The sequence below is a fragment of the Meriones unguiculatus genome, chromosome 21 (genome assembly GCF_030254825.1).
Source record: "Meriones unguiculatus strain TT.TT164.6M chromosome 21, Bangor_MerUng_6.1, whole genome shotgun sequence".
In the NCBI taxonomy this organism is placed as follows: domain Eukaryota; kingdom Metazoa; phylum Chordata; class Mammalia; order Rodentia; family Muridae; genus Meriones; species Meriones unguiculatus.
Genome location: NC_083368.1, coordinates 51,976,406 through 51,993,569, shown reverse-complemented (window position 1 = coordinate 51,993,569; position 17,164 = coordinate 51,976,406). Strand labels below are relative to the sequence as shown.

General features: G+C 36.8%; 1 protein-coding gene across 2 annotated transcripts in view; it reads left to right on the top strand.

Annotated features, from left to right (window-relative positions):
* The window catches only part of Slc13a1 (solute carrier family 13 member 1), a 75,117-nt gene extending 58,310 nt beyond the window's left edge, over positions 1-16,807 (top strand). Inside the window, exons 10-15 of one of the 2 annotated variants that reach the window (XM_021638780.2) lie at positions 663-764; positions 3,750-3,856; positions 6,592-6,701; positions 11,880-12,041; positions 13,960-14,097; positions 15,933-16,807. In XM_021638780.2, the coding sequence (XP_021494455.1) occupies positions 663-764; positions 3,750-3,856; positions 6,592-6,701; positions 11,880-12,041; positions 13,960-14,097; positions 15,933-16,070 (757 nt within the window). In that variant the 3' untranslated portion in view covers positions 16,071-16,807. Of the gene's footprint in view, positions 1-662; positions 765-3,749; positions 3,857-6,591; positions 6,702-8,145; positions 8,231-11,879; positions 12,042-13,959; positions 14,098-15,932 lie in introns of those variants that run through there. The other variant, XM_060373776.1, reaches the window with a different exon arrangement.
* Positions 16,808-17,164: the final 357 nt, after the last annotated feature.

The window sequence follows — 17,164 nt, the reverse complement described above, 5'->3', positions numbered from 1 at the left end:
TATAAACCTTCCTAAGACATACCTGATTGGTTGATTAAATGACCTATACATGGGCATGGTAGAATGAGGTAGGCGTGGCTAAGTTTCCTGGACTTTTGGGTTCAAGAGAGAATCATGGGAGACAGATGGAGGGGAAGTGAGGAAGAAGGAGGATGCCATGATGGGATAGCATGAAGAAGAAATCATGTGGGCCAGGAGGAAGGACTCCAGTAATGGCGTGGAATGGCCCAGATGAAGAAAAAAAGCAAGTATTTATAAGATTATGGATGAAAGGTAGCCCAGTTGGGAGGGTTAATGCGGATGGCATTGGATGGGGGCTGGGAGATGGATCGTGAGGATATTGAGACAATGTAGGTGAAATACCTGCCTGGTCCAAGGTAAATAAGGCAATTATAAATCTACCAGGTGTCTGTGTCTTATTATTTGTGATAACAGGTTAAATAATGCCAACGTGATAATCTTAGCCCCACACTTTATATATATATACAAGTTAGAAAAACTGAGAAAGAGAAAGGGCCTTTTCAAAGAGCATTGGTGTTTTCAAATAAGAAAACATCAAGTTCCCACAGTGGCCATGGTCTGTTAAGATTAGCTTGACAACAGCTCGGAGTTTTCCCAAATGTTTGGAAAGTAAGAAATGACAGCACCTGGTTTTTCTACAGGTATCAAGAAATCGTGACCTTGATAATCTTCATAATAATGGCTCTGCTCTGGTTCAGTAGGGATCCTGGCTTTGTCACTGGTTGGTCGGTCCTGTTTTCACAGTGAGTATTCCCATGAAATCTTCAAGCCCTTTCTGTTCTGTGCTGTGACTCCAAGTACTTACTACAACTTTGAGAAACAGCATGAGATTATTGTTTCACTTCTTTAGAACATAATATTTTTTATGTCTAATCTTCTTGAGGGTGTGGTATTGAGTACAGGGTAAGAAGGCAGAAAGGATAGATATCATGCCCTGTATAAAAGTCAGGGTTCACTATACATTGGACTTTTCCCTCTTGACAAAGTCAGACCTTAGGCTGAACAATTAAGCTGGTTAGGCGTGTACCTGTGCTAGCCATACCTCCTGGACTGTGCTCCCGAACTATCTGTTTATTCCTGGCAAGTCTCTGCCTTCTCACTTACAGTAGCACATAGAATACTGCTGGTTTTTTTTCCTAGTGAAAGTGCTAAATGAATCTTTATTGTGAGAAATAAATGCTACACAGTGCCTCTTAATGATCTGACATACACGGAATCATACTCTAATTTTTGCCACTGTTATATCTCCTGAAAATTTTATTGGGCTCAGAATTTTCTTTCTTTCTCTTCATCGCATGCATTTCAAAAAACGCTTCCTTACAAAACTGACCCTGCCACAATTTTGTAGATAAAGATGAGTTTGAAACAAGTGAGTTTAAAGCCAGAGTTAACATTGCCTCTTAGAGTTGCGTGCTCTAGCAGCCCTTACTGAGCCCTGTGAAGTGAGGGGAGAATTGTAGAACTTTATTTTTTAATTAGCCATTCTCTATGTCAATAGAGTTTAGTTTTGAGACTTGTGCTCTCAGTCTATTTTTGACAAATATACTCTGGTTCTTAGGTCCAGAAAACTTCCATCTTGGGCATTTGGTCTTGCATCCTCAGCAAGAATCTATGTAGTTTGGGAACACAAATCAAAGCTGCTTGAGTCAGCTGTTTTGGCCTCATGGAAGAGACAGCACCTTCCCTCATAGACATTTTCATAGATGTTGGTAATATATTTGTAAGGTGCAAGGGATGAATTCAAATTCATTATGACCTCCTTTCCTCAAGCAAAGCTTTAGGTAGATGTTGTAAAAGATCACCTTGAGCCTTCTGATTCCTTTAGGTAAAGAACTTCTCATTTTGAGACTTCCAAAACAAAAGCCTTATCTACTTATGTAAAGGAAGCTATTTTTTAATAGAACATTTGTTCTTATGTTTTTCTAATAGGATTTAGAAAAAAAATTAAAAAATATATCAGCTTCCCCTTAAAACTCTTAACTATTTAAGTAAAGACTCTCTCTTTCTCAACAGTAATGTGTTGAGAACTAGATAGAATCAGACAATAGCTAATAAAAAACCAGGAGAAAAATCCCAACAGGATAGTCAGTACCTCAGTATCTATTTTTTCTTCCTTATGGGAGGATAATAGAGTTCAGGAGGTATTTTGTGAGCAGCAGGAGAGCAGGGTTTTCTAAAAGCAGGTGCTCTGCAATCACGTAGCATTGTGAGAGACAGCAATAGGAAAGGTGGGAGGGGCTTGGAAGAGGATGAACTTTAGCTATAAATAAAACAATCACGGGGCAAATAAAAGTTACATAAACTCGAAAGCTTAGAGTACGGAGATAATCCAATTAATAAATAATCAAAACTCAGAGTAATAATGAAACAACTATATTTAATACATTTTATGAAAATGTTTCTCGTAATTTCTACCTTTGTCTAAAGCATGTATTCTGCGGAATACGTGTACTTTGTGCAGGTTTGAGGCAGCTACGGTTTCCAGAGCTGCTGTGATATATTAAGATTTATTGCTACCGCCTAATGTTTTCATTCCATCTGCTTGAATCTGGACTGATTTCAATATGTCTTTTCATATAAAACAAAATCCAGTTACATGACACCTGGCATGGCTTGGCAAAAACTTAGCCAGAAATTACAACTAAAATAGAACAATAAGCAAACAGTGTAGTTTCAGGGATTGGTTAGGTTTTCAGAAATAATTATGCCACTGTAGGGTTTTAGTAAACAAGAAAAGGAAGTCCATATTTAAGACACACTTTAAAAATATGTATCAAATTGAGAGGCATAACGTACTTCCTTGATTAGTTAGATTTTTACACATAAAGTACAAGAATATAGACACTTTCACTGAAAGTAAATATATTGCGATATAAGATGGAAAAACAAGCCTTTGATGTACACATTTCTTCAGGCCATAAAAAAAAGCACGTAGTTGATACTGCTGACAGCTAAAGCTGTATTCTAATTATTTGTTTCTGTTTCATTTGTATAATCGCCAGGTGCCTCCTAACTGCTGAGGCTTCCGGGAACCTGTCCTTTTGCTAGGATGGTCTGGCCACTCCTGGTCCCATCTGTTCCCGAGTTACCCTCCATTTGTACAGTGATCAGTTGTGAGCATCTCATAAGCCAGCCTGAGAATTGATCTTCTTAAATTTCTAGAGGGCAAAGCATCGAATGGGTTGATTTCCTTTGTTTGTATGTCTGGTACCCACTGCAGAAGCAGGTGTTTCATCCTAGAAACCTGATCAATTTGCTTTCACAGCTTATAGAGTAGTTTGAGGGGACACTAGCAACAGCATGTCTCACTTAATTCAATAGAAGGACATTAAAAATCAGTTACATGGGGCTTTGCCAAACTCCAGCAACTGTTTCAAGATCAGTTTCTCGACATCAGAATAAAAAGCAGTATTTCAAAGAGGATATTGGTTAACAAATCTGAAAGTTTACCTGAAAATTTTACTCTCTTGGTCTGACAAAGTAGCATCGGTATTTGCAATATTGACAACATGTAAAATGTATTGAATTATTAAGAATGCATTCTGAAATAATTGGTCCTTATAAGTTACGTCACTTCACTGGAAGTCAGTATGTCTTAAAATGACAGCAGAGTAAACTATCCATGTTGTCACTTCTACTTCATTATTATTGACATAATTCATTGACATCAGTGGTCATATAAGTTCTTCGTGCCAACTTTAATGCACACATTTGTTTATATTTTTCAGGTACCCTGGTTTTGTTACAGATTCAACTGTTGCTTTAGTTGCAGGACTACTTTTCTTCGTAATTCCAGCGAAGAAATTGACAAAAACTACATCTACAGGAGAAATTGGTTAAGTATCATATTGAACACTGAATTTATAGAAGATCTGTTTAAGAAATCAAAGTTCCATCTGCTTCAGTTTCCACACAAAATATTAAAAATAGCCACACCAGCACAACCCCTATTTTATCATTTCTCACTTACACCCAGAACCCCCTGTTCAGCCAGCATTTATGTCCACCTACAGGGAGACTCATGAGAGTCCACAGAAGTCAGAAGTACATTTTCTTTTATACCCAGCTGCTGTATTACAGATGCCACCTCCCCTGCCAAGATCAGAATGTTAACTATGAAGGAAACAAGAGTTCATGAGTTACTTGTTCTTGATGAGGCCTTGGTAATAAGTTCTGAGGATATAGAAAAGGATGGATTTCATGGGAAATATCACTTCCAGTTTCACAGAAGTCCCTGAAGAAAAAGAAAACAAGTTTCCATGTATATAAAAACTGAGCACAACTGGAAAAGTTATTCAGTAGAAGCACTCACTTAACTAACAACCCATGGACACATGTCTAGAAGCATACATTCTCCAACATGTACTTCTTATGCAGGATTCATTCATGGCTGTGCTTTATATTCACATCAGCTCTGGACCTATATCCCTATATTCATATAATCCTATACACAAGGTACATGGGTTGTAATAGTTGGTTGGAAAACACAGCTGAGTGGGTTTTTGTTTGTTTTTCTGTTTTTGCTGGAGTGAAACTGGGAGTTCTATAGTTGGATTGGTCCAGCTGAACTCTTAAGTCATCTGTAAATGACAAATATTTCAGATTTGGGGGACATGATATAAATGAGCAGCATACTGCAAAAATAAAATTGTTCCATTATTTGTGAGATTAGGATATATCAGTGTTTGTTATAGAGATATGTCAATCTATAACAGTCTTTCCTCCGAGACCCTAGAACAGTGGTTTTCAGCCCGTGGGTTGTGACTCCTTTGGGTGTTGAATGACCCTTTCACAGGAGTCACATTATCTATCAGATATCCTGCGTATCAGATATTTACATTACAATTTGTAACAATAGCAGAATTACAGTTATGAAGTAGCAATCAAAATAATTTTATGGTTGGGTTATCACAACATGAGAAACTGTGTTATAGGGTTGCAGCGTTAGGAAAGTTGAGAACCACTGCTCTAGAACCTTCAGGCACTATACTTAAAGCCTTAACACTCAGCAGTAGCAAGTACTGAGAAAGAAGCAGTTTGTTTCAGCCTCCTTGGTTCTTACGTCTGATACTGCCCTTCAGAAAGATCCTTGACACTATCAAGTTCTCTCTGTATCCTCATTATTTTACAGTTTTTCTCCTGGATAAACCCAGCACGCAATAAAGGTGACAGGGAGGACATGTTAAACTGTGACTGACACATTTCAAAGATATCTACATTGCAACAATACATATGACCTTAATCCAAGCAAAAAATGTGGTAGCTTATTTTCAGTCATCAGTTAAAGGTTTGCTTTGGAGCTGGAAGAGAGAAGTATAAAGGAAGCTTAGTAGTGTTCTATAACCTCACTCTGTAGAGAGGACACATGTAACATACAAATTTTAAAAGACTATAATGCACTCCTAAATTAACTTACCAAGTTGATGGAAATATATGAGGAAAACTCTTTATGGTAATTGCTTTATGAGCATAATCATTCTTGAAAACTACTCCAACATTCAGTTTTGAATTTTGAATAATCTTCCAACCAGAATCTTGATTCCCTTTATGACTAAAAAATTTTTAAAAACTAAATGAACTTAAGTCGATAATTAAAATTCTGTGCTGATGCTATTGAGGAAACATAGGGTATTACCAGCATTTGACATAGAAAAGAAAAGTGCATATCCTAGTTTCATGGTGGTTGCTGGCATAAATAGCCTGACAACAAAACAACATGAGGGGGTAGGGAAGGATCATTTGGCTTACAGTCTTGGGGTATAGTCCATCATTGAACATTTATCAAGGAAGGAACTTCAGTCATATCACATCCACTGTCAAGAGCAGAAATACACAAATGCATTCACGATTGTAAAGCTTCCTCTAATCTTATAAAAGCCAGGGGCTCATCGCATGAAATGGTATGACCCACAGTTGTCTGGGTCAGTCCCTCACTGACACACCAAGGCCACACCAATCAAGATAATTCTAATTGAGTCTTTTTTCTCGGGTGAGTGTAGCTCAGACTTCAGTGCACTATCCAATAGGAAGATAGGTAGAAAGATGAGCCAATGAATGTATGGTATTACAAATGACAATATCATAGTAACTTTTCTAAACAAATTTTAAGTACTATTTGAAGGATTTGTCCAAATTACTTTTTAAAAGTTTATTATTAAAGCCTTTTTAAATTTTTATGTGTAGGATTGTTCCCCTTATGTGTATTTATATGCACAATCTGGGTCCATCATGCCTGTAAGAGCCCAGAAGAGGGCACCATACCTCATGGAACTGGAGTTACAGACAGTTGTGAGCCACCATGTAGGTGCTGAAAATTGCACCTGGGTTCTCTGGAAAATCAGCCAATGTTTTTAACTGCTGAGCCATTTCTCCAGCCCCAAGTTGTGAGATTTTTAATCACTGTAGTATTCCACCAAAGTTCAGTGGAAAGTCAAAGTCTAGGTCAAATCTCTGCCTTGAGAACAGTATCTGAATATTGCAAGATTGCAAAATGACTATTCAGGACACTGATGAAATGCTAATATTGTCTTATTTTAAACAACATATAACTGTAGGATGTTTGTTTTGCAGTTGCTTTTGATTATTCTCCCCTGATTACTTGGAAAGAGTTCCAGTCATTCATGCCGTGGGACATAGCCATTCTGGTGGGCGGAGGCTTTGCCCTGGCAGACGGCTGTCAGGTAACACACAGTGTGTAAGATATTTAGTAATTAACTAGACTGTTGAAAAGAAGAGCACAGGCACGTTCAAGCTTTGGGCACATTCACCTTTATCCTCTCATTTTAATAATGCAGAATTCAATAGCCATGCAACATCCCACACAGATGAGGTGAGTTCATAGTTCAAGAACTTTCACAGGCTATAAGCATAAACATAATGTCATGGGGTTCCAGCACAACAAAAAACAATGCAAAGAAGATTAAAAGTCTTAATCTCTGATATTATATTAGGAGAGTAGCTTACTACGAGCAAAAACTTACATTCAAGAGACTGATTCCTAATGGAACATGTTTATTTGCTTGTTTGCTTATACTTTGACCTTATTTCATAGGAATGTGCATGGATCTTGGGTTTCATGATTCTACCATTGTCAAATAAGTTGAATGAAAAACAGTGTCATAGTTAAATGTATCTAGTGAGTGAAATCCAGCCAATTTAATGTGACAGTTTCTAATCTATTAAGTTCATTGTAAGGAAGAAATGAAAACATCGAGAGTGAGACAGTTGCCTGTTTCATTGCTCTATATCCACCAGCTCATGCAAAGCAAGCTCTTATCCCTTCTAATAGCCCTGGTCATTGTAGTTTTCCTAAAAGAAGAGTATCTTCTCTAAAAATTCATGGGCACATGTACATACAAACAACATCTAGGGTGTACAGATACGTGTGTGTGTGTGTGTGTGTGTGTGTGTGTGTGTGTGGACTGAGTTAATAATATGTACTTAAAGAAGAGACCATGGATTTAGGAGGGGAGACATGGAAGAAGTTTGAGGAAGGAGTCTTAGGAGTGGTGTAGATAACAGTATGTATCTAATGTATGAAGCTCTAAAAAATTTTCTTTTAAAAAAGGAAAAAAATATTCCTTTTCTTTTGTTTGACTACAAACCAGTCACTCAGAATCAGTCAGAGCTGATTCACATCAATTTCCACACCCAGTCACAGACAGGGGAGTGGCTAGGGAGGAATTATGACAAGTCTCCTGGCTTCTTAGAAGTTATTTTTATGTATTTATTTTTTAACAATTCTCAGGACAAAGTGCTATCTTTTCCTCTTGATAGTTTGTTGGGAGAATACTATTTGCTTCTGATTTCATTACCAGTCTCTGTAAAGTATTTAGATTCTGAGCTTTTAGCAATAGGATTTAGTAATAGCTGTAAGTCTTAAAATTGTCTCAATTCAGAGAGCCTTTTGCAAAACTGTTTTTAGGCTTAGATCTGCCTTGCCTCATAATCTGTCCAGATAGAAATGGTAGAAATATAAGACAATAACAATTTTCTTTTCTACTATTTCAACAGTAATGAGATCTGGATTCTCAGAATAAATAACTGCCATCTCTATGTCTGCTGATTTGAACTATGAGGAAAGAAAGTCTGGTATTCATAAGAATTTTGCTCATCTCTCCTCAGAATACGTCTAGACTGGACTCTAGACAAAGTGGCTTTGAAAGCATCGACCAGACCCTAGAACAGCCAAATCTGAGGAAATGAAAAGGTGTGGTTTAGTCTGATGAACACGGCTCTCAGTGGAAGGCTTAAGGAAATCATGGAGGGAGGACTAATTCATTATAAAAATCCTAGCAACTGGAATCTGCATTCTGCAATAATTTCTAGAAAAATCTGCTCCTGAGTAACCAGATTCCTGGAAAAAAAAAGTCTAACACAAATATGAAAAAAATGACCCTAGAAATTGGTTTTACAAAATTCCAGTAGACAACTTGAAAAACTTTTGGTTCAAGTTGTAATTTGTCTGGCAAATGTCTCAAGCCAGGAAATACTTCAACTTGAAAAAAAAATGAGAAAGCAATTATGTGTTATTCATCTCATGCTGTGACCTCTCTCTTAAATGCTCCTGATTTGATTTAACATGATTGATGTCTCACAAAGAGATAGACACTTTCCAGTTCTTAGCAATGAATATGTAATTTCTGTTGTTATTTTACACATTCCAGATGGATTTTTTTCTAAGATAACTGTGAAAGATTAAATACTGCTTTCTCAAATATCCCTATGCTCCCAAGAACAGAATAATAATAAATAATAATGACAAAAAATCAGTCTTTAAAGATAAAAAACGGCATATCACAGTCAATAACAGACAAAAGATGGTCAAAAACCATATAAGGTACAAAAAAACATATTAGGAGTAAATGGTTTTGTGCAAGTAGATAAATTATGTAAGCCAGAAAATGAAAGAGTCCACAAAAAATTAGTAGATACAGCAACAATATCCCAAAAAGGCAAAAAATTGGAAGCAACAGTTAATTTTGTAAGCATGGGAGTAACCAGAGCTAGATAGTAAAGATAGTTTAGAAAGCTTGCAAGATTATGTGATTTCCTCAAATACCATCCACACTTATGAATGGCCATACAGACTTTAGAAAATTGAGCTTTACTCTGTAGCAACATTGAAACACAGCCCTCCCTCAGTAATCCTCATATTACCGAGAGTTTTAATTCACCATTTTATGGTCTTCTAAAATAAAAATGAATAGATATTCAAGAGCCACCAGATATCTGGAGGAACCTCAGGTACAATAACCAAACACAGAAAAATGAAATATAAAATCGAAAAGAATGGCTCAAGGAAAAAGTGAAGAAAATGCGCAAAGCAAAGGACACTTCAAATTTTGTCATTGGTGCTTCAGAGATATTCGAAAGAGCAAAGACATGAAATTAAATGTCATTTATAAAATAATCAGAACGTCTCTAAAATAGAACTATGATATTATGTTTATATTTAAAACTCAGCAACAATGTTGAAAGTAAAATCAAATATATTTCAGAAATACAATAAAAGGATAAAAGAAAGTAAACCCTTAAAAGTGATGATTGTCTAACACCATATGGTCAGCTCTAGAACACACATAAGCAACACAGGAGCTTGAATTTACATATGCATTCACATTCACGCGTGTGAGTGTATTTGCGCATAACAATAATAAGGAAAAGGAGGGCATAACTTTTTGAGGGAATGGAGGAACATTGGGAGGACTGGAGAGAGGGCAAAGTGGGAAATGACGTAATTATAATTTAAATAAAAATAAAGTAAACTTGTAAAAGATAAAGCTAGTGCATTGGTTTAAAAACTTAAGAGTCTGTTTAAAAAGAGAAAAGGTGTAGAAAGGAAGGATGTTTCTAAAGATAACACAAGGACTTTCTCAGAATTGAAGCCTTTGAGATTTTCAGCTATAAAGATATTCATGCTGCAGGAATTCATGAAGATTCCACATTGTAGTGCTCAGAATCTTTAGGTGGGTTCCAGAGAGGATCACAAACAAATGGTACGTTCCTCTCACATCTCATCCAGACTTAGAAAAAAAACAACACACTCTTTATTCATATTCTCGGAATCTGTCTCTTGGACTTCTAACAGCTATATCCATATACATGAATCCATAAAGCTAATATTCATACTCATATCTGGTTCACTGGATAAAATGCTTCCTCTACAACTTCAGAGAACAGAGTTAAAATTCTCAAGACCCATGTAAATGTCTGGTGGGTGCGGTGGCCATCTGTAATTGCAGAGCAGATAGCTATGAGATTAGCCATTTCAATGGGTTCAATTGAGAGAACTTGCCTCAAAAAATAGCATGAAGGGCAATCTAGAAAGACTCTTGACATCAGTTTCAGGCTTCTACACATACACACACAAACATAGACCTACATACATATAAACAAACATGGCATGCACTTGTATACACACACACATACTAAAATGCAAATGAATGAAATGATGGATTATTTGTATATGAATCAAAACAATGCATAATACAACTGATACCCAGCGCCCAAGTCTGTGATGTTTGTATTCACTTTGAACTGAATTTACTGCTTATAGTCAAAACTTTTTAAAAGGCCTAGCCTAGTTTGTCATAAGAATTATTTCACAAAAGGTAGACTATTCCTCTTCAGTGGGAAAAACAATTTAAAAAGTGATTAATCGGAGTGCAGGCAATTTTTTGGACTGCATGTAATAAACCAAAGATCAGTATGCCAGCAATCCAAAGAAACCACTGGGAGACACAGGAAATAGATTAATGACTTAACATTGCTGACCAATTTCAATGGTTTCAAGACCAGAATTTTAGAAACCAGATCTAGGAAAATAGTGTGCGAAGAAAGAAGAATGTTCAGAGCTGTAGAGACCAGCCCAAATGTGCCTTTCATCCATCCATCTCAGCACATAGGAGAGGACGTATTCTTCCAAATGAGTGGAATGGAGGAAGGCTTAGCCCACAGCACAGTGATGAGACTAGAGGGAGCCCAGAAGAACAGCTGAGTAGGTTTAACCCCTTTCTGGTCCAGATGGAGGTGGGGTGTCTATTTCAGGACAGACATCTTGAGGGAACATGAACAAAACAAACTTCATGTGTTTGTTTGCTTGTAGGCTAGGTCTCCAAATAGTTTGAAGAGAATTTAATGAATTGGTGATAGCTGCTTAGAAAACTAAGCAAACAAAATAATGTTTTCTTGAAAAAACACAGAAAGTAAATATAATCTTAGATGGTTAAATGGCTCAACAATGAACAATATTTACATAATTACAGCAGTAAATATTAAATATTGATTTAACTAAAAGTCTTGCTATGTAATGGGGAATTAAGGGCCAAAAAATAAGTATGGTGAAGGGTATAAGAAAAGACTATCCTCAAGTAACATGTGTGGAAATTAATAAATAAATGTTCCATGTTGAATTGTTTTTAAAAAGCATAATTACAATATTATTTTGGACAATATCTATATTAATATCTAAATGTCAGTGTGAATAGCTAATAACAATTGAAAGTTCTTGCCTCTGAAAGTACAGTTTAGGAGTAAGGAGAGGAGAAAGGGTCTTCCCTTTTCTTAAAGCCCTATAGTCCATCATGACTTATTACGACATTTACCTATGTTAATTACAGAAAATTACAAATCAATTGATTAAAGTATGGGGAGACAATTTACACTTCTTAAAGCACGACGATAGTACTGAAATAATCTGAAAACTTGTCCATATCAAAACTACGCATATTTACCAAAACACAAGAAAAAAGGAAATGATATTTCAGAAACTCAGTAAATGTGTATGTGTGCTGCTTAAATTGTGCTTCATTAAAGTGAATTTTCTGAGTAATAAATACTGTCATTTTGTTTTGTAGGTATCAGGACTATCTAGCTGGATAGGAAGTAAATTATCTCCTTTAGGTTCATTACCAGTTTGGCTAATAATTCTGATATCTTCTTTGATTGTTACCTCTTTGACAGAGGTAGCCAGCAACCCAGCTACCATCACTATTCTTTTCCCAATATTATCTCCTTTGGTGAGTATTATATTTATACATATTTTCTCTACAGTACATTTTGTTGTTGTTCTCATTGCGAGTTCTCATTCTGTGGTATGGAGTTTCTTTTGACCCAAATGGACCTCTATAAGCACCTTATATGGTCTTTCTCTAAGATGACCCATGCTCAAGGGAGCTCTGTCTCACATTCAAGTAGCATAATATTTAGTAAATAATTTACCTTCCACATGTCCAGGTTTTTGGTTTGTTTTCATTTGCAAATAAATGAATTCACTCTGGCTCCATTGTAGCTTCAGGATGATTCAATAATTTCTGGTGCTTTGAAATATCTCCTTCTAGAACAGTGTTCCCAAGTTTCTGAGAAGCATCTCCTATAAAAGATGTGCAGATGAATGAGGAGACAGTCTTAACCTTGAGGCTTAAGTATCTTAGACAATTCTTTGCTGCCCAGGAAATAACTTTGACAAATTTGCTAAAGAGAGAGGAAAAGTCTCTCTCTTTTATGTGCTATAGCAATTTTAAGGATTAACTTTAAGTAAAATGTTTTTCTGATTCAAGTGGGTTATTTTGGTGAAAAGAACAGACTTTTTTTTTTCAATGAGTTTGTTTTTTTCACTTATTTATTTATTTATTACAATTTATTCATTTTGTATTCCAGCTGTAGCTCCCTCCCTCATCCCCTTTCAATCCTACCCTCTCTCCCTCTTCTACTCCCATTTCCCTTCCCCATTCCACTGATAGGGGAAGTCCTCCTCCCCCTCCGGACCCTATCATGTCTCATCAAGACTGGCTGCACTGTCTTCTTCTGTGGCCTGGTAAGGCTACTCCTCAATCAGGGAGAGGTGATCAAAGAGTCAGCCACTGAGTTTATGGCAGAGACAGTCCCTGTTCCCCTTACTAGGGTACCCACTTGGAGACTGAGCTGCCATTGGCTACATCTGTGCAAGGGTTCTAGTTTATCTCCATGCATGGTCCTTGTTTGGAGTATAAGTCTCAGAAAAGATCCCTGGGCTCAGATATTTTGGTTCTGTTGCTCTCCTTGTGGCTCTCCATTCCCCTTCAGGTCTTTCTGTCTCACCCTTCTTCCATAACATTCCTTGCACTCTGCCCAAAGTTTGGCTACGAGTCTCACTTTAATACCCTGCTGGATAGAGTGAAAAAGAACAGACTTTAAGAATTGTTATAAAGAAAGGTGGTTCTTTCTGAAAATGCTTTCAAGCTACTTTACCAGGTTATTTGCTCAGATACTTGAGTCGCTGCCTCAAATTAGAAAAGAAAATATAGACTGCTTATTAATTGCTTACTGGCGAGAAATCAAGGGCAAAATGTTGTCTTGGCTTTCTACTTTCTGTTTTTATTTAACAAAATGAAACAGTTAGAAATTATGCGATGAGTTTCAGATAATAACAACTCTCCTTCAGTAATGATCACTAAGACTTTTATATTTGTCACAGAAATACTGTATTTCACTGAAATCTCTAGAGCCACAGGCACTGAGCTTTCCCTGCTCTCTTACATGCCAGCAGTGTGCTCGCCAATTTCTTCTGGTGTCTCTGGCCTTGGTGACAACATCTGTTATTTGGAGCTCTACTAGACATCTTATACTATTCTAAAATGCTTAGGTATATACAAAGATATCGTATTATATAACATACCGTGTATGTATAGAACACCAATTACATAATAAATTCATAGTTTCTGAAATGAGTGATACTTTGCTTTCTAAATGAATTTAATATAAAAGTTTAAATACATAATAATTATCATATAAACAAGAGAGACACTTTCCTTAAAATGCTGTGAAACATAATAAATAATGCATAATTTTATGCTCTTGGATTTCATCTAGAAAACTATGTTACAGTAAGTTTGTTCATTTTCATGTTTGGTGCCTGCCGTCAGCATTTTTATTTATTTTTTTTTTCTTTTACAACAGGCTGAAGCCATTCATGTGAACCCTCTTCATATTTTGCTGCCTTCCACGCTTTGTACCTCATTTGCATTCCTTCTGCCAGTTGCAAATCCACCCAACGCTATTGTCTTTTCGTATGGCCACCTGAAAGTCATTGACATGGTAAGTCAGCAGCTGGAGGGGGAGCCTGTAACCCTCTCTGCCCCGTGCAACCTGATGGGCTGAGTAAGAGCTGCCTTTGTGCTGTAACAAATTCCCAGCAAAAGCAGTCTGTAGTCTGTTTCTGAAAGCATGTTCATGACTGGTCATCAAATTGCCTTTTAAAAAGTGGACATGCCAGAAGTGGACATGCCATGAGAGTTTATAGTTACAAATAGAGATGGAGAATGCATAAGCACTTGTCTGGGAAAGGAGAAGAGCACAGAATTTCATCTATCTATCTATCTATCTATCTATCTATCTATCTATCTATCTATCTATCTATTTATTGGGTTTTCAAGACAGTGTTACTCTGTGTAGCCTTGGCTGTCCTGGGCTTACTTTGTAGACCAGGCTGGTCTCAAACTCACAGGGATCCACCTGCCTCTGAATGCTGGGATTACAGCCGTGCACCACCGCACCCAGCTAGCACAGAATTTCTTAACACAACTCCTTAAACATGTCAAGATTAGTATCCAGCCATGCTAAGGCAAATGGAAGAAATGGAATTAATAAAACCCATCAATCAAAACAATATTATGGCTTTCTATCACAAATATTTATGCAACGTTTGCTCTGATCAGTGCCTAAGGCGAGGGTATCTTTCTCTTTTATTCTAACACCTGTAGGGGCTCTGTGAGAAATAAAGGCAAATTTAAGTGACAAAACACACATTTTGTTTCCAAATACAAAAATAGTGGTAGCTGAGAACTAATTTAAGAATATTCTAGTCTTCAGCCAATCTCCATCACTAACCCAAATGAGTATATAATCAAAGTCAATTCTGTGTTTGTCACAAAAATGAAATTACAAGGTGAGTTCCTGCTTGTTCTTCCTACCCAGATTGCCATCCCTGAATCCCAGAAAAAAAAATTAGACTTTTGGAAATATTTTTTGTGTACAAGGCACATAACATCTTGTTAGGAAATATAATATGTTTAATATAAAATCTTCCTTATTTGATGTGTGTGTGTGAATAGAAACAGACTTATGAAATCAATGAGTGGCTTGAATTGACAGAGAAAAGGATCTCCACAGTAATCCTGCTAAATATTTCGCTTTTGCTTTGGAAGACCATGTTTTAATACAGACATTTCAAGAGTAGTCAAATATTCTTTCTGAGGAGACAATTACTTTTAGTTTTCTTAGGCCATAGCATCTGTCACAAAAACTGTCCTCCACCATTGTATCACATAACCAACCAAAGATAAACAAAATATATAAACAAATGAGAAGCTTGTAGTCTAGGGGGAAAAAACAATAAAACAAAAAAATCAGATTAGGAATAGATACTGAACTATCTACTTTGTACAAAAACAAAACAACAACAACAAAAAAAAACAAACCAATTTTGAGATTGTTCAAATGATGCCAGAATTACTATGTACATAAAAGTTTCAAAAATAGGAACACTAAGAAAGAGGATAAGAATTGACTTTACAAAATTTCAGTTAAAGAGAGCTTGCATGGGAAACCAATACAGTCCTGAAGAACACAGTTAAAAACATGGCGTTCTGAAACTTCTCCACTGAGAACTGAGATTGTTAAACTCTGCTTCTACCTTTACATACAAGGGCAGATTTACTAACATATATTCCAAAAAGAAACCTCTCTGATGCTGTCCAAATGATAAAGACAGATCCTTAGCTGACATGAAGAGAGAATATCCCTAGTTTGATGATGACCACAGGTCATTGAGGGTGTCTGCGAACCAGGTTTCTGCTGTGTGTGACTCTGTTTTGAAACCTTTGCAGGGTTTCTCCCTGGGAGACTGACATCTGTGCTCTTTCCTGTTCTAGGTTAAAGCTGGACTCGGAGTAAATATCCTGGGTGTTGCTGTGGTAATGCTGGGCGTGTTCACCTGGATCGAACCCATGTTTAACCTCCACGAGTACCCCTCCTGGGCTCCTGACGTAGTTAATCAGACCACGCCGTGACAAGCATGAACCAGTTCACGGGGACTTGAGCACTGGCTGAGAATTCAGTGTGAGAAGCAGCTGTGTATATGTGACCCACGTGAGCCACAGATTCTGCCGCTGCAGCTGCGGAGCATGCTCCACACCTGTCACAATACAGAGTCCATGTGTCTCCTGAAATACAAAGAGCCTCTACACGCCTTTATCCAGAAACCGAAGGTCGGGATGGCGCTGGCAGATCGTCAGCATGCTCTTCTCCACTAGAGGAAAAAACAAGAAGAAAGAAAGAAAAGATGCTTAGTGATCTTCAGAGAAGTTAGGCCACATTCGCCGCATCCTAAACTTGGAGATCGACGTAACATTTCAAACGTCAGTTTATTATTTGAAAAGCTTCTTATGAAAGTGAAACCACAAAATAAAATATAAAAGCAAATGAGATGCCTGGATAAATCGTCTCTATAGTGCTTGCCAAGGAATTCACTAATGAATCAAGCCGTGGTCATTTGGTGTAATCTATAAAAGGAAGTGCATTTGTTTATTGAAAAGTCCTACTGCGTTATTAATAAAGTATAGAGAGGATGAGTCTAAATTATAATGGTTATAAATTCCACGATTCATGAATCCATTCAATAGTAAAAAGTTTAGAGATTAATTTTTATTTGTCCATGTAAATAGGCTGCTATTTTATGCTTTGATGACTTCTGTAGTGAGCAATGTGCTTTGAATAACTATGAATAAATGAGTCTTTATTTGTAGTATTTTTATAGTATAGTTTTTTAAAAGCTATGCATTAAACTCATTTACATGTCAATGTACATATACCTTTTAAAATCTGCCAGAACTGAATCACAGTCCTTTCGCAATGAATCTTCCTTAGTCTGACAGGTGAAAAAAATAAATGAACCTCTAGGTTTGGCATCCCAAATTTAGACTAACAAAAACAAAATTAAGAAAACCTAAATAGGGGCTGGAGAGATGGCTCAGTGGTTAGGCGCACTGTTTGCTCTACATAAAGAACCTGGGTTCAGTTCCCAGATCCCACATGACAGCTCACAACTGTCTGTAACTCCAGTTCCAAGGGATCTGGCACCTTCATACTAATGCAGATAAAATAA